Raw genomic sequence first — 27,850 nt, 5'->3', positions numbered from 1 at the left:
AAAAAAAGATACTTATCGAACTCACGAAAATTTAGTTTTCAAATTAACAAAAAATTGCATTTTGGTCAATTTATCACACCCACTTTTCTTTCAGTAGTAAGGACCTAATGTTGAAAACATTATTACATTATACACCACGCAAATTTAGAATATGTAACGTCGATATAACAATCATATTACTAGTCACAATCCATTTTCAAGTAAGAAATAAAGAATAAGGATATATAGATACGGAAAATTCTAGTATACATCAATGTATGCTATGCATCTCACATTCAACGGTCGATATTGTTTTGTGAGTGGGGTCAGAAAAATAATATCCGTTGTCAACCGTTGGATGTAGGATGTATAACATACATTGATGTATAGTAGATTAACCCATATAGATACAAGGTTTTAGAATTCAAAACAAAGGATACACTAAATTTTAAAAGTCAAAATTCATTGAGGTTTTCTGGTTCATCCTTCATAATTTAATTCAAGGAAAGATGATCATGACCTTATCTAGTTACCATAATCCAAATTAACAAATGTAATTTGTTAATTGCATAATTGATATCCTCATTAATGGCCCCAAAATATTAATAACAATATTCCACAAAGCAACCATTATCATCCAGGATTCCCTAACTAAAACAATTCCATCTCTTTGACTTTCTCATCATCATATCCACACTAATTAAATCAAAAAACCACCATTAACGAACATACCATAACAAACAGAAATTTTACATTTACCATAACAAAACCAAGGCCATTTCGGTCATTCCACCCGCCCTTACACTGCCAGCCAAGGCAGTGAAAGCTTCCAAACGAGGGCAGTATCGGGCATTAAACGCAGGGGGACAGAGTACAGGGACAAAGAGGAAACTCAGAAAGGGGGCACTAAATGGGGTTGCTCAGAATAAGTGAATAGCATCCTTATAAACGGACAGTAATGCCAAATACCATATTAGTATTTTTTTTTTCCATCAAGATCCAACGGCCACCACTGCCCCTTCATACTTTCAACGGCTCGCGATACGACGCATACATAAAAATAAATTGACGTCGTTCGCCATGGTAAAAACCCTCCCCTCTCATTTCTCTCCCTCATCATTTCTGGCTTTCTCTCCCATTTTCGAAATAACAAAAATCTTTCGGCTTCGTTTTTTTGTGGGATCCCTGAAACTCGAAGATCGGATCGAGCTCTCGAGTGCCCTGAATCGACGAGCTCTCCGTCACTCTCTTCCCAAACGTCGTTATTTTCGCTCCCAGCCCGCCCTCGTGTTTTTTTAGGGTGTTCATGGAGTTTGGGGAGAGAGAAAGAGAGCGGAGGAGTCGACCGTGATCAAGTAGCAGCTCAATATTCACATATACAAGGTGAGAGAGGGTCATGTTTGGGTTTTTTATTTTTATTTCTTCGTGTTTGGGTTATGATCGAGTGTTGAAATCTGGAACAAGAGATGGTTTCTTGTTGTGGTTATTCATAAGGTGACTATGAGAACCTGGTGTGGATTTTTCAGAATCGGTTTGGGAGATTGGTTCTGGTTTTACTCGGATCTAGAAAGATCCCTAACCCCAAAGGTTTTTTTGTTTGTTTTTGTTTTTGGTTTGGGGTAGCATTTTTCGTGAGCATGAAGTTAAGTCAGGCAAAACACAGTGAGCTTGTTCTTGACTCTTTTGTGTTTCTGGAAAAATTGACAGGAAAATAGCTCTCGTTTCATTGTTTTCTGTTCCACTGTCCCTCTCTCTCTCTCTCTCTCTCTCTCTCTCTCGTTTTCACAGTGTAGAGGAAGCCATTGTTGCATTCTTGGCCGTATCTCTGCGATCTTTTCACCCGTCAGATTCAGAGATTCTGAAAATCGAAAACTCAGTTTTGTGTTTTAGTTTTTTCGAGTGAAAATATTAAAAAAAAAGGGGGGGGGGGGGGTTGCTTTGTTTTGAAGGTACTGTGTTTGTGATAGGTATCAGGTCGGTTGTCTTTTAATACCATTAGATTAGGAGAAGCCTCTTAATGGCAACACCTTGTGTTTCTCTAAAACCCATAACAATAGAATTCAATGAAGCTTCCCTGAATCCCCTATGCATTTCCATCTCTCTGATCTCTCCCTCATTTCAATGCTCATTTAAATATACCAAAAACAATTTTTTCTCTTAATTTTTTTGTCCTTGGTGCAAAGTCCATTTGTCTCTCTTACATTTTGTATCAAATTTATCAACATTGACTTGGATTGGTTTCTTTAATCATATATGGGGGCATCTCTCTTGTGCAGTTGTTGCTGTTGTTGATTTGATTAGTTTAAACTCAAAACGCAAAAGAAATGTCGTCGTCAAATTCTCCCTGCGCAGCGTGCAAGTTCCTCCGGCGGAAGTGCACCCAGGAGTGCGTGTTCGCGCCGTACTTCCCGCCGGACCAGCCGCAGAAGTTCGCCAACGTCCACAAGGTGTTCGGCGCCAGCAATGTCGCCAAGATTCTGAACGAGCTGAGCGCCACGCAGCGCGAGGACGCGGTGAACTCCTTGGCCTACGAGGCAGAGGCTCGTCTCCGCGACCCCGTCTACGGCTGCGTGGGGCTCATTTCCATCCTCCAGCAGAGGCTGAAGCAAGTCCAGCTCGATCTCTACAATGCCAGGAAGGAGCTGGCTACTTACATGGGCCCACAGGCCATGCTGTCGATTCTCCAGCCAGCGTCTTACACGCCCCAGCAGATTCAGGGAGGCAACGCCGGGTCTTCCTCCGCCGTTGTGCCGTACAACATGTCGCCGATGATGGGTATTCCGACCGGGGCGGCCTCCGGGCAGTTAATGGTGAGAGAGCAGCAGCAACATCAGCAGATATATGAAGCTCAGCAACTGTTGGCAGCTAGGGAGCAGCAAGAAATGTTGAGAAGCTTTGAGCAGAACAAACAGGGAGCTTTGCAGAGTCAAGAAGCGCATCATCTGAGGTTCAACAGCGGGTTCGACACGGTGACTGGAACTGGGTTGAATCAGATGAGTCCTACCTCACCAACTACGGCGAATAATGTAAACATCTCACCTGCTTTGGCTCTGGGGTTTGACAGCTCTTATCAGATTCAGGCACAGCAGCAACAAGAGCCTCATCACCACCACCACCACCATCATCTCCAGCTTCAGGCTTTTCTTCAGTCCCAACAACAGCAGCAGCAACCACCGCAGCTGCTGCCGCAGAAGGTGGAGGGCGAGGAGGGCAGAAGTAGGAGTGTGGGCCCATCTTGCTAGATAGTTCCAAGCTCCATTTTTTTGCCCTTCCCCGCTTTTATATTAAACAAAGCTTCATTCTGGGTATGCTTTCTCTGTCCTAGCCTTCTGCTTCCCTATTTTCTTTGTTAATTTCAGATATTTATTGATGCTGTAAATATGGGGTTTTGATTTATCATGAATATGAGGGAAAATGGTGTAGAGGCAGGAGAGGGAAGAAGTATAACTACTCTTTATTGCATAGTGCAGAAGGGGAGGTGTGGGTTTGGTTAAGAGAATTATTGTCTTTTCAGAGAGAATGGGATGTCCCCTCCTCCCTTACTAGGCTTGTTCATCATCATTAACATAGCATCTGAGGGTTTCATTTGCACAGTTTGGTTATATCCCTTTCTCCTCTTGATGAATATTTGCTTTGCCATAACGTTCATTGTCAGAAATATAAATACCAGTGATCTGATGCTTTGGTTTGTTGAGATAATATATATAGGACACATTTATGGTGATGGAGAGGAGAGGAGAGGAGAGGGGAGGGTCCAAATTCTGGAAATTAGAAAAACATGTCGTTATTTGGTTTGACTCATACTGCTAGCTACAAGCATTATTGGACAAAATGAGGGTAGATGGAGGGGTTTTTAAGGCAACCAGAGATCATCATGATGATCTCCTCTGTATACACTGACATCGTTCATCCTCACTTTGTAGAAAGACAATATTACCCCTTGTTTCATTTTCGGTATCTGTTGCTGTGAAAAACTGATGATAAAGAATTACAGATTCATTCTGTTGTATATATTCTGGATTGTTTCCATCTTTCACATAACAGTTGGAACTTGCTGCTTTGTGCTTTTCATTGACTTTGGCTTTGCTAACTTTGTTTCTCCAAACAGCTATGGATGAAACAGTCATATATTGCCCTTATTTTCAGTCACTATCCCAGTGTGACATGTAGAATAGATAGGAACAGAAACTATCAAACTAGGGGATAAAAATCATAGAGTGCTTCCAAGTTCTTGAAGGGATTGAGCCATTGAGGGAAACTGAAGTCTCTTTCTGTTTTAGTCTGATAACTGTTTTCATTGACAAAATTTTGCATTTAAAGTTTATGACATGATGATCATCGTGTTTATGCGTATACGTTTTCGTTTCTTATTTTTGACGATTTAACTCATTAAAGTATCATGTCATATTCTTGATAATGATATAAACTCGTGCAATAATGGTTTCTTGAGTATCTTATATTGTGCACTGAGTGAGACTATGATAATGATCATATGAGTAGGGCATATTGCTGCTTGAAGTAAATGAATCATGTCAAAGGGCCGGCTGCTAATTTATGGTTCCCTTTCTTCTATATTTCTTGTGCAGTTTATACGTACCTTCCCCCCTGCATACAACTGGAGACAGTGAGAGAGACTTACAGAGGAGATTTGGAGATATTCAAATAGGCCGGGTCCGATATCTACATCAATTTTGAATTCTAAAGAAAATTAACTTGTGATTTGGAGAGAGTCATTTCGAAACTTAGGATCGATCTTGATTGATCTTCGAGTATAGTCTTAAATTTATCTTCTCGACTAGTAGTTTTCATAACTTGATAATCCTTTTTTTTTCTTTTTTTTTTCTATGCAAAAGATGTAAATCTGAACTAGCTACTTCTCATGATTCTTTAATCGCTACTAGGATAATATATAATCCTTAATGATTAGTTTACTATTACTATCATGACTATCGTTCGTGTTACTATTATTGTCTGTCTAATACCGTACCGGCCAGATCTTTACCTAATTAGAACTTAAGACTTTATAATACACATGCCACTGGATTTTGCTTCTGGTTTATTCTCTATCCGATCTTCATGAAGAAAAAGTTTGTGTCAAATTGAGTAAAAGCCAAAGAGAGATCTATCATATGGGGATTAGTGTTAGATAGCTTTTTAAGATTTGATTACGTCCTTAACAACTTTATTTGAGTTATAGTAATAGTTTCTGATTCAATTACAAATGACAAAGCTGCTATCACCACTTTTTTAAACTTGCTAATATCCAAAGTGTAGTAAGATAATAGGGGGATTGATTTGTCTTTTAGTACTGAGGATGAAGACCTTGACCTATGATAATTCGCTGCATGAAAGTGCATCCCATGCATTATTCTTTATTTTGTAACTTAATGTCTTAAACTTGTCTATTCCTCATGTGTTATTTTCCTTAAAAAAGAAAAATAATAATAATTGGACCATTTCTCGATCATTTTATGGATTATATGTGTCATCCTTATGTAGGGATTATGTGTTATTGACACAGTTTAATTTCGGTTAGTTTGAGAGAAATTTTTATGTCTTCAAAAATAAGTATATATATAAAAAATTAATGTGTTATTGACATTCTTTTATCGGTTTATGGTTTATGCATGCGTATCAATTACTCAATTGTTATTGACATAGTTTAATTTTGAGTAGTCACTTTGATGGCGAGAAAATTTTCTATTTGTCTTCGAAATAAGTATATATTAAAAACAAATTGTATAGCCTTATATATATATATATATATATATATATATATATATATATCCAAAGGCGATCTAGGATTGAAAATGGGGTAAGCTAATTTTTTTTGTAACATCTATGCATAAGTATGAGTGATAGCTCAACAGACACTACAAAAAACTTGAACAAAGGCCACAAAGATTTGTGGTCAATTTGTGGCCTTTGGTGGGTTGACTATTGCTTAAAATCCCACAAAATGCCACATTTGTATGAGTTTTGTGGGATTTTAAGCAATAGTCACCCCACCAAAGCCACAAATTGGCCACAAAACAATTGTGTCTTTGCTCAACTTTTTTTGTAGTGAGGCTAAACTTACCGTTAATGACCATATAATCATTGCCATTAAATAAAAGAGTGAGTAAAAATCAAGGAAGTACATTGCTAGAAAGAACTAGAACAAAGGAAAACAAAGAAAAAAATTGTGGAAAATAGGAAAGAACAGAAGAAGGACAAAAATGAGAAAATGGAAGCTTTTATGAAATCAACACACTTAACCAACTGAACTATCACCGGTCAATTTGTATAAGGCACATAAAAACTTAAAGAATAGTAGGCTATATTCTGTCTGGGCTAGGCTGCAGCCCAAGGTTCAGGTCCCCATATATGTGTGTGGGGGGGAAATTGATAAAAAAGAACGCATGAAAGCGGAGCTAGAATGAGATCGTAAGTGAAAATCTTAACATTAAACGTTTACTTTCATTGCTAAATATTATTATGATGATAATCAAATGTAATCTATTGCTTACTGCGCATACCACACACCTTGATTTTTACATACGTAGAAACCAGTTTTTCTTCCTACAATTCAAGAGGACAATTACGTAAACCACATGTTTATAAAGTAGGTACATGAACCCAATGTGCATGCTACATTTTGCAATTATTCAGTTTGGCTCCTTTCATTATATTTTTGGATTAGTGAAATTCCTTTCGTTCCAATTAGTCGGCTTAGCTGAGTTTAAAATCAATTGGTCATATGTTTATATTAGCTAGGCACATCCGAATCGTACCTAACCCATTTAAGAAGATTAAAGAAAGGATGATCCGATGATCGACAAGTATGAAGGGTGAGTTCTCCATCCATTGCATCTGTTTTTATTTGGCAAATTATATTAAGAAATAAGAATAATGTTGTAAGTTAACAATGGCTTTAGCATGGTGTCATGGTGATGGGTGGCTTTTTTTTTATGGACAAATTTTTCTTATAAACAGGGATGGACCAATGGTGGTGGGTGACTGATGAGGTTGAATGATATATGGTTACAAACTTCAACTGTAGACATAGTTTCTGTTTTTGAGAATGTAGCCATATACATTAATTAATAGTTTGAGACGGTTATGAAAAAGTAATGTTAGATATCAAAAATACATTCAGTGACATTATACAATATCATGAGAATGATTTTTTTTTTTTTACAATATCATTAGATCAATAGATCTCAAAAACATGTTGAACTTCGCTGTTAGTACAATCAACTGAATCATCAGACCAAAAAAAAACATCAACTGAATCAAGTGCGGCTACTTCATCTTCTTCATTGTCGTTTTCTTACGCTGAAGTTTTAAAATTCAAATCTCGAACCAAGTTGCAAAAATTCAACTATTGCGAGGATGCAAAAGAAATGATAAAGTAGCCATAAGGAAAGAAAAACAGATTAAAAAATAGATAAAGGAAAAGAAAAAATCAGATAAAAGAAAAATATTAAATGTTATATTTTGAATTGCGGTGGAGATGGATCGGATCGAAAACCTGACCTTCAGATCTTCAGTCTGACGCTCTCCCAACTGAGCTATCCCCGCTATTTGGCAACAAATGTAATAATCACAATAATTTTTTAGTAGAGAACTAGAGATGGAACAGCAAAGCTTAAAACTTAAATGGGCTACAGGCATAGCTGGGCCTATATGTATTTGTTTTTTCTGGCCCTCTATCATTCACCAAAAAGCTGTGCTGAAAGTACGAAACCTCTCTCTCGTTAATACGGTTGGAACCCATATGTTTACTAATGACAATATGATTAAGATTAAGAACCATACGTACGTGAACGCGCAATAATTTAACCATGCATCGATCGAGTTGTATAAGTTAAGGAAATTGTAGTCAGTAGACGAGGTAATTTTTCTGGAAAGCACACAACAGAATAATTATTTACATGCATCTCAAAATTATGATTCACATTAAGTACGTTACAACAAAGACGGGTGCATTATGTAAGCCAAAAGGCTTTTTTTTTTTATTAAAGAAGTTAACTCTACGTTTTGTAGGATTATTAAGAGGTAGCTAGGGATAGAATATACTCGAATTGTAATATATATTGGAGCATAAGTGCATAATTGCATATATGACAGAAGTTTTGCTGTAATCACATAAACGACTGACAGTAATAAAGGATATGCTATGCAGGACAAGAAAAGATGAGATGACCGTATAGTAGATCATGGAATTTGAAAAGTATTTTCGAAATGCAGGTACCACACAAAGTAACATATATAACTGCACACATATATATATATATAATGAGAATAATATTGCGGTAGCTACTGTACATGCAATCGGAAATTCGGAATAGTAATCAGAAATAAGTTCAAGAAGATAATCTTAGTACTGTTGAATCACATGCGAGTCTTATATAAGGAAGTGTAGATTTCATGTCGAGTTCCCATGGTAATGATGGATCGGAATATACTTACAGCAGCGAAAAGGCGACAACAATGATGGAGAAACTGCATAATTTATTATGAAATTCCCATGGTATTTTTCGGTTTTGTGAAGTTTCCAGGAACCTGTACAACCGCGTAGGCGACGTAGGCCGCCGCATAGCCGTGTAATTTGGTCGGTATGTTCATGAGGTTTTCCATCACTACTTGCCATGTAAGTCTTGAAAGGGTTACAGACTTACTTACATGTAGAACAGCAGAAGGGAGTTTCTGTGAGATTTGGACAACCGATGCTGATGCATTCCAATTAATGGAGTGGCTTTTGATTTTTGAATCGAGAATGGGGTGTTATAGTAGGGATGGAAGAAGGGATTAAGTGGTTGAGGCGACAAATGATATAGGCATAAATGTCGATTTGCACCCTAAATTTGGTTGAAATTGTCAATTTACACCTCGAACTTGCATTTGAGTCAATTTACCTCTTAAACTTGGTAAAAATTGCCGATTTACACCCCGAACTTGTATTTGAGTCAATTTACCTCATAAACTTGGTAAAAATTTCCGATTTGCACCCCATCCGTTATATTTAACTGTTTCTATCCAATTTTGCGTCACATGTCATGCATTTAAGGGGTAGTATTGTCATTATTGATTGATAATAACGACGTAATAGAACAGAACGTAACCGTTTATTGATTGATAATGAGGCCAATATATAGGCATTACATAACCACAATCCCGTAGGATTCGGAGTCATAATCTATTACAGAGATGTGAATCTATCTCTAACAGAAATCCTAATAAGGCTAAGACACACAATGGTAGAATAGTAATTCTCTCGGAACACACATTTATTTTTAATTTTCAATGTATTTATTTATTTATATTTTTTCTAATATCTTTTAACATACCATATCACATAAAATAATAAATATATAAATCAATAACATGTTTCGAAAAAACAAACATTGTAGCAAGTGTTCCTCTTAAGTAATTTTATTAATTTATTTCATTATTCAATATGAATAAATATATAATGACAATACTACCCCTTAAATGCATGACATGTGACGCAAAATTGGATAGAAACAGTTAAATTTAACGGATAGGGTGCAAATCGGCAATTTTTACCAAGTTTAGGAGGTAATTTGACTCAAATACAAGTTCAGGGTGTAAATCGGCAATTTTTACCAAGTTTGGGAGGTAAATTGACTCAAATGCAAGTTCGGGATGCAAATTGACAATTTCAGCCAAATTTGGGGTGCAAATTGGCATTTATGCCATGATATATATATACAAGATACATTTATAGAATGTTTTCTTTTGATTTTTGTTTACGATATTAACAAAAATAAAAGAACTTATATCAAGTCTCATCTAGAAGAACCGAGGGAAAGAAATGTGCGCACTGAATTTTTTTTTTCGAGGATGAAGTGTACACTGAGTTTAATTCGTAAGCATTGCGCACTTTCCTCTTCCTACGAAAAATCTGCAATTGGATACTGAGAATGTCGGCAATTTCGATAATGTTGGAAGTTTGTTTAAAATTCTTGAGAAAATTAGAGTTAAACCCAATAATGGAGCATCTTTTTAAATCTAAGCACATATCAATTTTTTCTTTCATTCTACACCCAAAATCATTTATTATTATTAATTTTTATTTTTGTATAAGTCTAATCTACCCTTCTAACATATAAAAAGGTTATATTAAATAATTTTCCTAATCTTAGGTTTTAAAATCAATTTTAAATGTGAAGCTCGTCAATTGTATCCATAATTATTTCATTATATTTAATTCAAACTGGTAACATCAATGTGTGTATATATTCATCACAAAATTCAGTTTTGCAACTTCTTGTTCTTCTTCTATCAATTCCATTTTGCAAAAAATTTTCACCAATTTTTTTTTTCAAGCAATAGGAGCTAGTCATATGAAGATTATATGAGAAATTCATATGAAGATCATATGCGAAATTCATATGAAGGTATATAAGGTACCAAACGATCTTGATTCAGTATGTGTTTCTCATCGTGAGGTACATATTGTTCTTGTTGAATTATCTTTTTTTTCCTTATTGTTAGGTATATTGTCACATTAATCCATTGTAAGAGATATTAAACAATATTCTGTACAAGAATCATAGGTATATACATACACTATAACATCTAATAAAGAGACATATTAAACTTCCCTTATATATTGTCTTCCTCAATAAAAAGGTAGATTTCTATGGAATTTTACATGAACCTTCTAAATAGATATGCTTCTCATTCTTAGGTTGTAATTAAAGAGGTACCTACTAACTAGGTTAAACACTTAAAGTCCCACATACCTTTAATTTAGATTATTTAATAGATGAATGAAACTTAAAAAATCAGAAAAAGACTATGATATAACAAAGTTCTCCAAGTTAACAACTTTATCGAAATCTTAAATCACCAAAATATAAGTTTTACATTCATTATCTTAAGGTATTTGAATATAATCTATTGGTAATAATGATGAGTTAAAAAGAAAACTTGCAAAATCGTATTCGATCTATAATTAAGGTAAAAAAATTAATACTAAAATTGACTAATTAGAATTAAATAGTGGCAATATGTAATTTTTGTTAAAACGAAAGACAATTTAGTATCTTATTTGGCAATATTTGAGTAAAAATTATAATTAAATAATATGTGGGTTTATTTTAAAATCATGCACCAAAAATGGGTATGAAATGAAATACCCCAAAATTCTTTACTATATTCTGATAAATTAGGAGCCAAAATACTCGTACCGAAAATTTCGGGGAGGAATATCTATAAACTCATACCGAAAATTCCGCCAGGAGGAATACGTATCTATAAACTCATACCGGAAATTTCGAAGGAATATCTAAAAACTCACTAGCAGTAAGTATATAACGACGAGCCCTTCAAAATAAAAAATGTATATAACGACGAGAAACTTCGACTGGTATGCAAAATCGTGGAAGTTACCATGATATTTCACGGTATATTTCTTGTTTTTCCTACTCCATTACTTGAAAGTCCTTACGTACCTGCTAAGATGTTCAGTTGTTGGCCTCTGGCTCACTTGAAGCTCTATATATAGATCTAATGGTTATATTGCTTCTTATATATAGTAGAACACATAGAACCCTAGCTGCTGGACGCACGACTTCATTATTAGCTGCCGGCCAGTTTTAACAACTACACACCATCTCGTTGTTCACAGTTGAGGAGAAAACCCCAACCAACCGAGCTGGAGGAGCATCTGGTAGCTAGATCTTTCACCCATTCACCCCTAGTGCCTAGTGCTGTGTGTGTGTGTGTGTGATTAATTTCCTTCGTTTGCTTGATGTTCATTGTATTCTGCTGTTTGTAAATCGAGTTAGGAAATTGGTCAATTATCTTAACATGAACTGGATCGCCAATTTAACTTTTAAAACTTTAATTTTGTATGGTTTCTCTGTATATATGGTGAAAATGATCTATATCTTTGTAGGGTTATTCAGTTGAGTATTGTCTGAGAAACATGCATATATCGCACGTACGATGATGCCGAGTATCACTAGTATTTTGTACATCATCTTCGATGATGGTTCACAACTCGAGTTCTATATATAGAATATGTAGTATACCAAATAATACTGACTCTGACGCCTTTTAGGGGACAAAGATCCTCCTCATTTGCGTCTTGTATATGGAAGATCCTTTCCCATTTTCTGGGAGAATGTTCATGTATGGTCTAACTCTCATGTACCGTCTTAATTAAAAGAAAAGATCGATGATGATGTAGAATTGGTGAGGCCACCGTTGGAGAGGACATAAAAAGATTCTGATTTTGGTATCGAGTGTCATAATGGCACTATCACTGGTACTGGATGTAATCGGTGGAGAAGCTTTCCAGCTGCTTTCTGGAAGTGTTACTAGAGCGTTAGACAGGAAAGCGGCTTTTAGAGACCTTCTCCTAGATATTAGACACACACTCCAGTGGTTAAGAAGACAGGCTACAGTCTTACGAGAGATACGACAGTCTAATCTGGAGTTGAATCTCTCAAATGATGAAATCAACTATGTTGAAACACAGATGACCAGGGGCACAGAACTAATTGAAACGGTCTCTGGAATTAGATTTTGTTTCTGGAACTTCTGCTGCACAAATGATTGCAGTGATCAACTTAAAGACCTGAATATGAATCTTGAAAGACTGCTCGACACCCTGTTCTTGGAGCAATTAAGGGATGCCAAGGAGACCTTGAGATTGGCAAGGCAAAACCGTGACGATTTTGATGAAATGAAGCTTCTGTTGGAGAAGAGACTGCAAAAGATTGACGATTCGGAAGTGAAGGGTCTACTGCAGAAGCTGACGGACCGGAATTCGATGCACGCCTCATCCTCAACTTCAGACTCAAACTCAGCTTCAGGAGGTAATACAGACAATGAAGGGAATGGCGTGACGAAAGGTGAAGTACTTGGAAATAATTGGTTTGTAGTACTTTTTGTTTTTATTTTCTTTGCATGATACATTCAAGCACCATGAACTCCAAAGTTTATATTAAGAGACTAATTTTTAGTTTTAGATTGAACAAATAATATAGTGTGCTGATGTTGAATACTGTTATTAATAATGGCAGGGGCATCATTAGAGGTACTAGTAAAAGCAGCTTTTGGATTGCTGATTGATGCTGTTTCAGAAGTGAAGGAGAGCACCAAGATGTTTAGAGTCTTTAGACCCCTCTTCAAACGTCTCAAATCCACCCTAGACTGCTTGAGGCCATTCATTGAAGAGATGGCACAAGACAAGAAGCTACTGGATCGCCCAGAGGAGGAGCTGAGGAATCTTAAAAGACAGATGGAAAAAGGTGTAGAGCTTGTTCGCATGTGCTCAAGTGTCTGTCGTTGGACAAGCAACAAAAAGGCCAATTACACTAACCTACTAGCTGAATTGGATGAACGTCTTCAAGGGCACTTGAGTATACTGATGGAGGAGGTAGCAAGGGATGTGAGGGAGGCCTCCGATTTTATAAAAAACATGCAGGAGGTGGTCAGAAGAATTGAAGAGAGTGACTTTAGGGGATCAACCGACATAACTGAACCTCTCATCTCTCCGGTTGAGTTAGAGGTACTGAACATGCCGGAATCAAGGAATGTGAGGGAGACACGGGTTTCAGAGGTGAGTTCAAATGAAGAAAGTGGCAACGTACAAAATCAACTTGAATTCAGAGGTTCTTGCGATGTACTTGGACCTTCAACCCCTACAGTTGGATTCCAATCCCAGGAACGAAGAGAGCATTTGATCAAGGAGACAATGCAGAATCCCAGGAGACCAGGCCAGCCTGAGTGCCAGTTTTACATGAGGACAGGTGATTGTAAGTTTGGTGCAAACTGTAGGTATCATCATCCAGAGTGTGTTTTCAGTCCAGCAGGTCTTCCCCTACGACCGGTGAGTTACTTAAACCGTTGCCCAAAAAAAAAGTAAAGAGTACTTCCATTGTGTTGAAATTTTGCACATCTTTTGCTTTGATTTTTCTTGCGTTGATCATATCAGATTCATAATATCTGCATCCTTTAATTTCTTTTTCTAACATATTACTGTGTTTGAACAACAAATGTTTAAGTTTTACGGTGTCTTCGTGATGAACACGTACAATTTTAAATTTTCAACAGGAAAGTAAGAAAACAATAATCCCAAACTTTTCAGAACAGTCCAACATTATGAGGACTCCAGTCGGATTGAACATGCATTTGACACAATTGAAGAAAAAGCTTCTCAATCATCAGGAGTCATCAATTCTTGTGCTCACTGGCCCTGCTGGATGTGGAAAATCCACATTGGCCAAAGCTTTTTGTCATGATCAAGAAGTTAAAGGTATCACATTATCAAATTCTTTATTTTCCTTCCAAATTGAGATACTTTTATCTATTGAAGGGATATATTGAAGTTATTTTTCCACATGCAGACTTGCAGTACTGTTTGTATCAGCGTTAACATTTACAGATTAACTGCAACCACCACAGAACTGTAAAATTTCAAGTTATTTACATAACTGTAAAGTGAAATACTATTTCTGACCTCTTTCACCTAAAAAAAGCAGTGAAAATCTACAATCTTGTATGTAATGAACTGTTTTGAAATACTTATCTATATAGAATAGACCTGGCTCCTTCTTCTGATACATATTCTAGGCAAGTAAGCTACAACTAACATCTGGACGTTCATTCTTAAGTGTGTTTATCTTTCTTAATTTTTGCATAATTGTAGAGACCTATTTAAATGACCTTGAGTAACAACTATTCTTCTATTGTATTTCGGTGTAGAAACATTCAAGGACAATATCTTCTTCGTTACGGTTTCTAAGAACCTGAGCATAGACCTCATTGTACTGTAAATAATATCTCAACTCAAGGAGTATATGGTGCCTCAAGTTGAAAGCCAAGCCACTGCAGTTGAGTGGCTGGGACAATTTCTGAAAGAAGCAGGACAAAATCCTTTACTATTGGTCCTGGATGATGTTTGGCATGTGTCAGAATTTAAGAAATTGAAAATAGCAAATATCAAGATATTAGCGACATCAAGATCTGAACTCCAAGGATTTGGTTCTCCCTATTATATAAATGCTCTAAGTAACGAAGAGGCTATGACTTTATTTCAACGTTCAGCATTCCTGGAAGACGGATGCTTTTATGTTCCAGAAGAGATCCTGAGAAAGGTAACTTTTGACTCCTATTCACAAAATTTATGCTTGTTTATGCTTTGGAGAAGGTAAACTAAGTTTTGATACTTGTAAAAAGGATTCATTTAACCAAATTAACCTGCAAATGGTGTATAATTACTTGACTGATGAACCTAACACTGTATCGTTGAGCATATTATCTCTACATGAACCACTGAGATAGTTTAGGGATGGCTTAAAAGTTAAAACTCTAACAATGACTTCATTTGGCTGAACTGCAGACTGTATCTTACTGTCACGGACTCCCACTTGCCCTTCAAGTCCTTGGAAGATCACTGCGCGGGAAGCCAACAGATATGTGGCAGAAAACAGTAGATGAACTGTCCAAAATTTCTTCCATTTCTAACAGTGAGAGTGATCTGCTTCCTTTCCTCAAACTCAGTTATGATGCCTTGGATGAAATTATGAAGGAGTGTTTTTTAGACATTTGTCTCTTTCCTGAATACCAAAGAGTCCCTGCTGCTGCCCTCATTGATATGTGGGCAGAGTCATATGGAATAGATGACAATATATCCATTATGAACCTCCACGAGCTCACCACCCGGGGACTGGCTAAACTTGTAGGCACACGGTATGTGGATTTCTCTTCATTAACTGCCTCTAATTAAGAAGTCCTTTATTGCAAATGTATGTTAGTCTCCGCTAAGTCACTTCTTTTTATCATAACCAGGAAGGAGAAAGTGGATGTGGATGGCTACTACAGTACTCTCCATTTTACCACGAACGATATTATAAGAGATCTGGTAATCGATCTGAGTGATCAGAAACCGATAAAACAGAGAAATAGACTGAATATAGAAACTCTTGGAGGCAAGCTTCCCCGCTGGATCAATAACCCTCAAGAACAGAAGTATCAGCCTATGAATGCTCGCCTAGTATCAATTTCAACAGGTTGTTCCATATCTCCTGTTCTTCACATAAATTGATACCCGATCACGTTTAATCTCTCCTAACATTAACCTGACATTGTATGTTGTTTGCAGATGAGGCATTCTCACAAAAATGGCACAACATGCTACTTCCAGAAGCTGAGGTTCTAGTTCTGAATTTTCAAGCAGAGAACTATGCGTTTCCCATATTTGTGCAAAACATGACAAATTTGAAGGCTCTAATAGTCAGGCGTTGTGATGAACAACCTGCTCTCTGGCCTATTGGTCCTTCACCTGCTGAATTGAGCAATTTTCAACTACTCAGTTCATTGGAAAATCTGCGCACAATAAGACTAGAGAGAATTTCGATTCCTTCCATAAGAATGAACTCCATACAATTGAAGAGCCTACGAAAGATATCCCTGTTCAACTGTCGCATTGGTCAAACTTTCAACAATAGTTCCATCCAGATGTCAGATACATTTCCGAATCTGGAGGAAACAAAGATTGACCACTGCAATGATCTGGTGGAATTGCCTGCCATCTGTGATCTTGTTCGTCTAAGGAAGCTGAGTCTCACCCGCTGTCATTATCTACTATCTTTGCCTCCGAATTTCGGAAAGTTGCGCAAACTAGAAACTTTACGCCTGAAATCATGCACAGTCTTAGAGATGTTGCCAGGATCGATGATGAAGCTTACCAAGTTGGAATTTCTTGACCTATCTCATTGCAGAAGCCTTAAAGCGCTTCCTGAACTTGGTGAACTGAGCAAGTTGAGAACAATCAACATGAGCCAATGCCGTAGGCTGCAAAACCTGCCACTCTCTGTTTTGAATCTTAAACAGTTACAGATAGTGATATGTGATGAAGAGACTGAGAAGTTATGGCAACCCTTCCTGCCCGGCCTCAAAAACTTACGCATAAAGTTGAGCTTCCCCAAGCTTCAATTCTGAACCCTCTTTTAGTCAATAAATGTTGATATTCAAGATACCAAGGTATGTGTGGTTTGTGATTCATCTCAACATTCATCCACCTACCTTTTCTTTTTGTTTGAGCCACTTAATTTATGTGCTATAATATATAACGTTTGGATTTGCAATTGCAGCTGGAGCTGCAGCTATGATAGGTTGACATGCAGATCAAATCACGGCTGATGGTTTTGTTTCTTCGACTTGTCCTTTTGCTGTAACTTAGCACGGAATATGTTTCTGGTTAATTTGCGTTTATGATTTGGACTTGTTTGGGACCTCATCTGTTCGGCCTTGCATGGTTTTGCTCTACTGGGCTTGAATAATGTGATTGGTGTGTGTAATAATGTAATATTGTTTGAGCGCTATAGTTTCATGGTGAGATCTTTCATCTATATAAATTTCAAAATAAAACTAATTCAAAGCTTCGTGCACTATGTTTTTTGGCAAGTTATAACTACGGTGAACCTAAAATACCATTCACTTCTGCCAGCCAGTAATACTATAAGGCTACAAGCGGCCAGAAACTAGTTATGTAGACCATAAGAAAAGGAAAGCCGAAGGCAACGTCGTCTTTGCCTTGGTCTTCGAAAAAGGGAATCCAGGATGCAGGGTCCAGGTATGTGTTGCGATTTGTGAATAAGAAAAGATAAAAGAGTTGATTTTGATGAATGGGGGATGGGAGGCATTCCAGATCAACCCGCTTGGCAGGTCAGCTATATACGCTTGAGCATGGGGGGATGCTAATCATGCAAACATGATTAAGAACTTGTTTTCTGGATGTGATGAGTGGTTAGCAGGAGCTAAATAATTCATTCGGTGGTTATGCAGTTCCGATCTTACAATGCCATGCAGTCTGCCCATTGCACATTGGCTCTGAGGCTGTCATTATCCCTGGTTTATCTATCTATCAAGAGGCAGAGAGAGCACGGGTCACTTCAATGGAACTAGTATTACTACACCTGGCTAATTTATCTACCAAAAGGACAGAGAGAGCTACGGTAACTACAGTGGAACTTCTGCAGCTCTTACGAATTACGAGATGTCAATTACGACCGCAACAAGAATCCTCTGTTCCAGAAACGGAGCTTTCAGAGATAAAGATATACAAAGTTAGCTATATGTCATTGTTGTGTAGCTTTTTTTAGTTGTTATTAATCAGTCATCAAGTTGCAAGTGTGTAATTTTTGCTTCCATCAAGTAAACTGATTTTAAAAACAGAAATTACGAAACACCTGTCATTTACATAAAAAGAAAAATAAATGACAAGAGAAAGGAACATTTACACTAACCAGAAATTAATCTGAATCCGAGGAAGTTTGAAAGCGAGGATTCAATTCCATTATTATTTTAGACAGTGTCTCACCCATGTCATCTGATTCATCCTTTGCGAAGCCCCAACTCCTAAGTAACTCTGCCCCAGGTCCTCCTCTGGAAATTCCAATCTTGCGAAGATCTGTCAATCTATTCTCCAAAAATGGTAAGATGGCACTGCTAGACTGCAGTCTAGCTGCCATAGGGATGGAATGGACATCAAGTGATCCCCTTGATGAGGAACCAATAACTGGGGTGCCCAGAAGCTCACCATGTTGGCCAACATGGTTCCCAAAGATTGAGGGAAAGGGCAAAGGTATTGGCAGAGGACATTGAGCCACTGAAAGATGGCTAAATATTGGCCTTGTTATTACATGCTCATAAGCAGCATGTACCATACCCCTTACTTCATTAATTGATGCCCGCTGACTTCCTGTTGAACAAACCAACCAATCAGAATAATTTAGCATCCGGTCACCAAAAGGCCCAGTAAAAGTTGCATATGCACACGCAACTTAATGCCTACAGCACGGACTAGAATGCATGTGCAAATACCATGATCACGAACGATGTTGCATATGCACACGCAACTTAATGCCTACACCACTATCAAGTATCCTATATTAGCATGCTAATCATTTCCTAGGAGATGGATGGAAATGATAATAAATGAAATGATGCGTTGAGAGCTCAGAAACAGTACCGGTTCCAAGGGCGCCGAGAACAGTCATGGATTCAACAGATTGTAAGTCTTTAACATGCTCTGAAACCTCTGGTGTCAGTGGCTGCAAGTTGCGAAGTAAAGTTTGTTCCACCTGGCTTCCTGGATTTTACAATGCAAAAATAATTAAGCAAATTCATTGTTGATAACTGATATGAAATTCAACAGAAATAATACCACTTAAAGAAGGTGCTGGCATTGCAGTGTCGAGAATAGCAACCATATTCTGTCTAGCTTGCCCTGATAGGATTTGCACAACCTCATTCACAGTCAAAGCACCAGAAGAATAAGTTGAGTTTGCATTGGGCCCAAGCGGTTCCATACGGAAAGGCATGCTAACAGAATGCAGGGTAGCAGCATACACTGCACTGCAATGATAATGCTGTTCATCTTTAATGCAGAGAAGCTTTGATGCTTTGCCTATGAAATCAAGTTGACAGAAGATTAGTATATGCAGAAGTGTTAGAGAAGCTAAAAAAGTATTGACATGTACCACTAAGCTTTTGTTCAGAAAAAATTTACAGCCTAGCCTCCATATTAAGTTTAGTAAATACTTGTTTTCAGCTGATTAATGGGATAAACCACTTTGAAGAGGAAAAATAAAATCTCCAGAAATGTTGTAAAACAACAGCCTGGAGAACTAGATAAAGGCAATGTGTCTTACTTCTACTCAGTGATGGTAACCCAACTGGAACAATCAGTTTACATAAAGATGACAGCTTTGAAAATGAAACCGCATCATGAAGCTTCCTGCTGACTCTATGCTTTTGGCTCGTGGAATCTATTGCAGAGCCAGGACCCCGTACAGCATAGAGCAACACAGGAACATTTGTGTATTCATCTGCAATACCCTCCAGAAAATCAACTGCTATCGGAGAGAAACCTCCCGAGTCATCAACAATGAACTGGAAGCCCTGTCAAAATACAACAACATTCAGACTATATATCCAATTCAAATTATAAATTATTTTAGTGGATGGCTAGTTGGCTAGAAAATAGGTATTATCCAAATATCATGATGAAACAGGCACTATGTACTAATTCTACTGTTTGTTGTAAAGGCCAATAAAGATCATCTAAGTCCATATTAACCTAGGAACAGCTCACCGCCCAGGTTAACATGGCTGATAGAGTTTGACACTATACCAGTAATGACCATACATAAATCATAATCCATCAAACCAGGGAATGAATTCACATATGAATTTACCTGGATATGGTCACACTCTTCTACGAAAAAACGAAGTCTATCACTCATTTCTTCTCCATGTAAACCCCCAGAAAAGGAATCCCTTCCAATCCCATAATTGTCAAACTTGTGAGCATCTATCCATGATCCACTTAATTCATACAAACTCTGGGGATGATAGTGGGCCTTTGAATAGTCAGTCCAGTATTGAACATCATTTTCTAACTGTTCCACAATGTCCCTGTCAGAAACTTCCTTTCGAGAACTGTTCTCCCCACTACTAACTCCATTTTCAACAGTAAAATTCTCCTGCTCTTCCTGGTACAAACTTTGCAAGAACAAATTTCTCCGGCGGGGTTCAGAGGCTTGAGTAGTAACATTACCATCCCTGCACATTGGTCTAGATCCTATAAGTTTCATCTACACAACTAAAAAAAGCAGCCAGACAGATAAAACAGACAGCTCAACATTAAACATAATTACAAAGAAAGGGCCTCACCATGTCATAATACTTGATGGTACAGATGAACCCCCATTGTACAAAGTTCCAGATGAACTCATAGACCCAAGAGAACCTGCCACAAGCAATCAATCATTGTAATTTTCCATACATTCTAATTTCTAAACAACAAAATCAACAAATCCTAATCAAGTAAGCTTAATCCAATTATTCCAACTTCCGTATACACAAAACCCAAATCAACCAGGCAATAAAAATTCGATCTTTGCCATTTCCATACATCCTAGACTACAATACACTCAAACCCTGAACCAAGTAGGCAATAAAAAAATTCAATCTTTACAATCTCCATTACATACAACTAAAAACACAAACCCAAATTCAAGTATAACTACCTTGAAGGTCAATAGAGAGCAGCCGAGGAGTGTAAGTAGGAACACCCTGTTGATTTTCAATGTACAAACATCCAAGTAAACCAAAATGAAACTCAAAAAATGGTAACAACAATGTAAAAAACAAAGCTTGGAAAGATTATAACACCTGGTGAGTTTCACCATAGCGGTAGAAAACGTCCATGTTCAAAGCCTGGTTCTTGAACACCGCGTCTGCTTCAGGGTCTTCTGCCAACTCAAGCAGCTCATTCTAGAAGCAACAATAAGAAAACATGAATGAAAAACTGCGTACAAGGAATCTGAATGTGGGGTGTTTGTGAGCGTCAAGTGTATATGTACCTGGAAGTTCCAGAAATGAGAACCCACGAAGTTAGCGAAGCCTCCAACTTGGAGGGTGACGATTTCCCTCATAGCTTGAGCTTTGTTTGGAGCCAAATTAGCGAGCAAGTTGTTGTGGGTGAGGCTAGAAACTAGTGTTAGAGTTCGACTTAGCTATTGAGTTTGGGTTTCACGATGTGGGGTCGGTGAGGGAGTGTAGGAGACAGAGAAGAGAGGACGAGGGAAAGGGTGCCACTGTTGCCGCCGCTGTTGGAAATTTTCCGTTTTTCTTTTGTTTGGCTCTGTTAAATGGGAGGAAAATTGAGTTGAGACCCAATTGAGTTGGGCCAAATGAGTTGTGTGCAATGTTTCTATTACATTCATGAAGCACTTTCATCGGTACATATATTTTAAGTTGATTGCATACGAAATAATGGAAGGATATTCATTTTGAACTTAATGGGATTGATGTAGTGGAAGTATGTTAGACTACAAGTGGCGTATACGGCTAGAAGTTACAGAGAATTTATAGGTAATTGGAAGTACCTAGTTCGAACCCTAACTTGGGGATGCACCGTGCCACTATACGTCAAATTGCTCTCAGCCTCATATTAGTATTTCAAAATCACTCAACCAACTCATTTTCATGGAATAATGTTCACTTTGAGCTGCAGGGAAATGCTGTAAGCATAAGTTTTCATGTATGAAATTATGTAAGTTGCGTTGGAGCAGTAAATTAGTCATTTAGCTACCATTTACCTAGGAGACTTAAATTTGAGTTTGTAGAGAAAATGGCGTTAGCAAAGTTTCATGTATCACTTTAAATATGGAGATCGAAGATGATACCTACAGTATCTTCCCGAGACTAAATTGAAGAGCATTGGCGAATGATGCTAAGGCCTAAGTTCCGCTTTGTGCAACAATAATTTCTCTGTGTATCTCTCCCTAAGTGGAAGATGACACCAGATTGTCTCAATCAAATTCTAGTTAAGGAGGACGGCCTGGACGGGAGTGTTGAAATAGAGTGTGGTACTCTGTTATACGAACAAATCTTATGATATATACTCTGATCTCTCATTTTTCTAAAAAAAAATATTTTAAAGATAAATATCTTATTATTTCTCATATGTACGATATTTTTCCGATAACATAAAATATTTCCGATATTTCTCTAATATTTACAATATATGCGATATATCTTTGATAATTTGGAGAAATATCTAAAAGAAATCACTTAAAAAATTTATCTCAACTTGGACAATCAATATAACCAATTTTCAAATTGTTAATGCAGATCATATGCTTTCCGGATGTAAAAGGATCATTTGGTCAAACATTAACAAAAAAAAAACAAGAGGGACCAAAAGTTCACGTTTGTAGTTTATATAAAGTTTCATCATTTATGAAAGTTGATGTATTTCGTGGTGACCAACTATAGTTCATTTACAGTTGATTGCTGGGCACAATGGGGGTACTCTGCACCAAACGTATCAAAAATTGTCATGCGTATTTTAGCACAAACGGCTTCCTCTTCTGCTTGTGAAATAAATTAGAGTACTCTTGCTCTTATTCATACAAAAGCAAAGGAACCGTCTTGCATATCAAAAGTTGGAAAAACTCGTATACTGCTATTACAATATGAAGTTACGACTACGTGATAAACGAGCAAAGGATAATGTGATCAATGAAAATAATTATATCAATCTACTTCATGTTGCTAGTGAACCACTTTAGAATGACATTAATCTTCTTCATAATTGGATTATGCATGCACACATCAATGATGAAAATGATAACCCTCCTTCACAAGTCGTAGAAAAGGCAACTAATTTTGTTATTAATGTAAACAAAGTATTATCTGATGAAGTTGGAGACCCGGAAGATGATTCTAATAATGTTAATGTGTGGGGCAGCGTAGCAACTCCAGATAGTTTAGATGATGGTGGTGGTGGTGGTGGTGGAAGTCAACAAGGTAGTGGAGATATAAGATTTGAATTGGACAATCTTATGTAGGTGGAGGATTTGAGCAGTTTACTTGTGAAAGTAATTTTAATCATGCTACCCAATATGAGGATCATTGATATAGAGCAGGTAATCATGGTGCGCAACAACAGAATAGGTGCGATAGGAGGACAAGAGGAGGCATTGATGATCAAAATACTTCATTTGATGTTACTTCAGTTGCCTTAAGTTTTGATTCTATCAGTTTAGACACATAGCACAGTGGGACGTCAAACAAATCACATGAAATCAACTATCAATCTGGTTATCCTATTTACGACTATCTAAGACGTATATGATCAATCATCGAGTTGGATTTATCTTTACTATCCCATTTTCAGAGAAACTGTCGACAGTTTGAAAGATATATATGACTATCATGTTAACCATTACAATTCGTAATATATGGTTCGTATGTCTTAAGCAGAGTATTGTAGTTTTATTAACTAACGTGCGTCTATTCAAGCACCTAGAGTTTCTGGTATTAGATAAAGTTAATAATTATATTTATTTATATGTAATTCAATAATAAATAAATAATTTTGAAATAAGAACGAATTTTTTTTCAATATCTCCAATATATCCGATATCTCATTTTAAAAATATATATATCTACTAATACCGATATTTTGAACTTTACTTTTGAAAAGGTCATTATGAACCAACCTTGTTTTGATCGCAACAAAAAGTGAAGAATAACATTATTAGGATGAATAAGTTATGCACTTATCCAATAAGGATTGATTTTCATTCTTTTACTTAAAAATGAGTTATCGCTTTTGGTTGTACTGCGAGGAATAATGCTTATTCGAAATACTTTAAGTGACCGATACCTTAGATAATTAATTTTTTTTCTTTAGGTTTAGTCGCCCCTCTTTGCGAGGGTTTGTTGTCGTCCTTCCTTTTTTGGAATGAGGATTAAGGGTTTTGGTAGAATGAGTCGTAGTTGTGGACTGTGTTTTCAAAGGCTATTTCAACGTTGGTTAGTTCTTGTTGTCAATGTGATAGGATGTAATATGTGCAAATATCCTTGTAGTTTTGGCATGTAATGTTTGAAAAAATTGTTACTTCTTGAGGTTGACTCTAACTCTGTAAGTATACACTAATGATTCTGGAATATGTTAGATTATAGTTGAATTTTTCAATTTTTGTCCACTACAATCGTTGGTGTTAGAGAGAAAGGTGCGACGTGCGAGGGGCTTTTTGTCCACCATCGAAGTGCCACGATTTGTAATTTTGGTTTGTTTAATATTCTTACAAAAAAAAAAAGGCACCACGAGTAAACCATTTTTCATGAAATTTCAGCGTGTTGGATTGTCTCATTTCATCATACTTATCCAACTAATGGATTCTGAAATCAGATATTATTGTAATAATCGGTACCACTATTAGCGTGCTGGAAGCATAGTAATGAATACAATTGGGCAAACACCAAGATCTGGAGTCATCGACTCAAATCCGTAGCTCATTTCCGGTTGAACAATAGCTGAGGTGTGACTAAAGCACGTTTTCCTCACCACCACTGGTTGTGCTCCCACCAAAGCAGTGAAAGCACTATATAGAACGTCCAAGAAACCCGACAGTGCATCTATGTTAACATAGAAATATCAAATTATCAATGGTTGACATCAAAGAGAACAAAAAAAAAGAGGAAACTATGTACCAGTCACCATAACTGGGTACGAATAAAGGTTATCTTTTGGATCATTTCAAATTGTTATTAAGCAAAAGATTCTGGGAGGATCACCATATCAAGAAGATTGGATTCATAAATGATTTGCTTCATCTTGAGAGTGACTGCTTTGTCTGGATCTATAATTGTTTTTGCATGAGCTTAGCTGTAAGATTAGGTTAACCCTATGAATGGATAATGTAAACAATTCAAGCCATTTGTTTGGCTGTTGAATGGTACTATTTTCCAATTTGATTTCAATGCTACTTTAAATTTCTATTTATATCAAGAAGCCATATGATGTGAGAATGCAACAGTGCAGTTAATTTGGAAAGGAACTTCGCAGAATAGTATTTGTGGCATACGACAAAGATTTCTATTGAAGATCATAACCAATAACCTGGGGGTTTGAACTTCAATGCAAATAAGATTGCTTACAGTATCAGCTTGGAACTTTCAGGTCCAAAAACACAGATGCCATATAAGTTTGAGCACTCCTGATTGCAACACAGTTTCACTTCTCGAGTTCAGAACTTCAGAAATTGGAGCATAAACTATGAATTAATACTAGATACACAAACCAGAAGAGAAGTGATTATTAAGTTGGGATACAGTCATGTTACTTCCTACAATCAATAGGTTATAAGTGGTCATTACATAAACCTGTATAAAAGAAGAAGAGGGAAGAAGCTTCTGCATAACAATGGCTAGTTTTTGTCACGTCTTTCTATAATTAAAGTAGCTAGTGCCTCCTTGGAAAACCCTGAGCTTCAAGTTCCTCTCTCTTTGTTAAACACCGCTTATTATAACTACGCTCAACAGATCAGAGAATATGATATTATCCCCATGTATATATTTGTATCTGCAAAATTCAGAGGAGACTTGTATACGACTATACATCTCCACTGGAGTTGTGGCGTGCCCCTTTCCAACTGTAGCCATCTGACTTCTGATCATCTTCTTCTGTTTCTGTGCTCTCGCCTCCGGTTGTAGATTGACCACCTTTGGCAAACTCCATACCAAGGAGGGGACCCTGTGGAGAACCAGACTGTGAAGCATTTGCCTTGGAGTTGTCTTCACAGTGATCTTGGTTCATCCATAAACCATTGGCTTCAGCAGGAGAGGAAGTGGGTACCTTTCGGACATGAAGTCTATATTTCTGCAATGACACAATCAAACATTTAGATTAACACACCATTCAGACATGGATAAATATGAGGTTATGCAAATCAAATGCCTACCTGCAGATGGCTTTTCACTTCATCATTGGTAAGACCATCCACCTGCATAAGCTCTCTTATCTGTTTAGGAGTAGCTACTGCAAAACAGAATGAACGAATAAGTAAGGTGCACACAATGGAATTTGATTCAAACAATTAGAAAAATGGCTCAATTCAAGTAGGTTGGCACAACATCAAGGGACAGATTCAAGTACTGTGTTGGTATATTAACTATATTCAAACATGGTCATCTTCTTTACACAACTTCTCACTCTAAGCTAATCACAAACTAAACAATTCCTTTGTTGATATTAGTTCACAAGAATAAGTGCAATTATTCTTCCGCTAGGTTCACTTACCTGAGCAAATTCTAATTTGAAATTGGACAAACACCAAGCAGGATTAACAAAAATCCAAGTTCAAGTTCAACCTCCTACTTTCCAAGCAAGCAATATCAATTTCCCCCTAATACTTTCTAGTCACAATGTCTAACCTTGTGATCCCCCAAGCTGCTGTAGCGCATCAACAAATCGGTGATGAAGCTCCGGTGACCAGCATCGCCTTTGTTTCCTAAAATATTGTTGCTGGTGATGCTGTGACAGCTGCTGAGCCTCAATCTGCAATTTCACCAAACATGGACCAGACCCTCCTCTAGTGATGCTCTTAGAGGATCCATTCTTAACTTCACACATTGGAGTCATCAGAGAAAGGCTTGACACCTCTGAAACCTCCTTATCTTCCTTCACGTAGCTTCCCTTGAATGGCACAAATGCCCCTCCCCTGCTTCTCTTCTTACTCATCTCAATCGGATTCTCAGGCACTGACCGATCATCTTCCCCATTTCTCTATCATACCAAACACAAAAATAAATTTTAAAAAAATCAACTTTCACAAATTAAATCCAAATAAAGTCACAATCTTTAGCTTAAAAATTAGTATTTTACCACTTTGAGCTCTGATTTGCTATAATCAAAGTTAATATTAGTGCTCCAGAGCTGAGCAGAGCTCATCCAGCTCTTCATATCATTATTCTCCATTTCCGAAACCACCCCTCCATTCTCATCCTCCTTCTTCTTCATCGGTACGAACTCTTCAATCACAACAGCCCGATATCCCACTCCCTCACACTGCATTACTTCCTCTTTCAATCTCTCAATCGCTGCACAAGCCCCAACAAAATCATTAAAAAAATGTCCCAACAAAAAAAAACATTTCTTGAAACAAAAAAAGGAAACCAAAATCAAAGTATCAAACTTACCATCTTTCAATATGACCATACAAAGAGGAAGCTCCCGCTTGAAAACCTCGATCTTGCTCATTTCATCTTCGAGTCTCTTCATGTATTCATGGAGCTTTGACGACCTGGTGGCGCCGTCTTTAACGGCTGAGAGATGTGAGAGAAAGTCGGAGATGGTCTTGGGGACGAAGACAACGTTGGAAGAATCTAAGCTGAGCTCCATGTTTGATGTTGTTCTGTCTCTGTGGTTTGTTGGGGGTCTATAGCATTAGGCCAGATAAACCTGATAAGGAACAGAAGAGGTATATATATGTTGTAAGGGAATTTTCAGATTCAGGACAGCAAACAAAGTTAGATTCACTACTAG

General features: G+C 37.2%; 4 protein-coding genes across 4 annotated transcripts; 2 read left to right on the top strand and 2 right to left on the bottom strand.

Moving 5' to 3' along the window:
- The first annotated feature begins 2,260 nt into the window (after positions 1-2,260).
- Positions 2,261-4,055, top strand: LOC126782183 (LOB domain-containing protein 36). Its single transcript, XM_050507382.1, has one exon. The coding sequence runs from the start codon at positions 2,304-2,306 to the stop codon at positions 3,219-3,221; it is 918 nt and encodes a 305-aa protein (XP_050363339.1). The 5' UTR covers positions 2,261-2,303; the 3' UTR covers positions 3,222-4,055.
- A 10,094-nt stretch (positions 4,056-14,149) lies between these two features.
- Positions 14,150-17,301, top strand: LOC126796797 (probable disease resistance protein At5g66890). The gene is made up of 6 exons (XM_050523524.1): positions 14,150-14,257; positions 14,707-15,098; positions 15,344-15,693; positions 15,793-16,013; positions 16,106-16,986; positions 17,097-17,301. The coding sequence occupies exons 2-5, from the start codon at positions 14,802-14,804 to the stop codon at positions 16,942-16,944; spliced, it is 1,707 nt and encodes a 568-aa protein (XP_050379481.1). The 5' UTR covers positions 14,150-14,257; positions 14,707-14,801; the 3' UTR covers positions 16,945-16,986; positions 17,097-17,301.
- Positions 17,302-18,105: 804 nt separating this feature from the next.
- LOC126789467 (uncharacterized) lies at positions 18,106-21,630 on the bottom strand. Its single transcript, XM_050515623.1, has 9 exons — positions 21,375-21,630; positions 21,184-21,285; positions 21,039-21,084; positions 20,683-20,758; positions 20,205-20,571; positions 19,659-19,908; positions 19,172-19,414; positions 18,977-19,096; positions 18,106-18,706 (listed from the first exon to the last, which is right to left on the bottom strand). The coding sequence occupies exons 1-9, from the start codon at positions 21,444-21,446 to the stop codon at positions 18,258-18,260; spliced, it is 1,725 nt and encodes a 574-aa protein (XP_050371580.1). The 5' UTR covers positions 21,447-21,630; the 3' UTR covers positions 18,106-18,257.
- A 3,983-nt stretch (positions 21,631-25,613) lies between these two features.
- On the bottom strand, positions 25,614-27,804 carry LOC126786416 (transcription factor HHO5-like). The gene is made up of 5 exons (XM_050512241.1): positions 27,505-27,804; positions 27,191-27,405; positions 26,740-27,091; positions 26,268-26,344; positions 25,614-26,185 (listed from the first exon to the last, which is right to left on the bottom strand). The coding sequence occupies exons 1-5, from the start codon at positions 27,704-27,706 to the stop codon at positions 25,919-25,921; spliced, it is 1,113 nt and encodes a 370-aa protein (XP_050368198.1). The 5' UTR covers positions 27,707-27,804; the 3' UTR covers positions 25,614-25,918.
- Between the last annotated feature and the right edge of the window lie 46 nt (positions 27,805-27,850).

Source organism: Argentina anserina, chromosome 1 (genome assembly GCF_933775445.1).
Source record: "Argentina anserina chromosome 1, drPotAnse1.1, whole genome shotgun sequence".
Lineage (NCBI taxonomy): Eukaryota > Viridiplantae > Streptophyta > Magnoliopsida > Rosales > Rosaceae > Argentina > Argentina anserina.
This window is presented reverse-complemented; position numbering and strand designations above follow the sequence as displayed.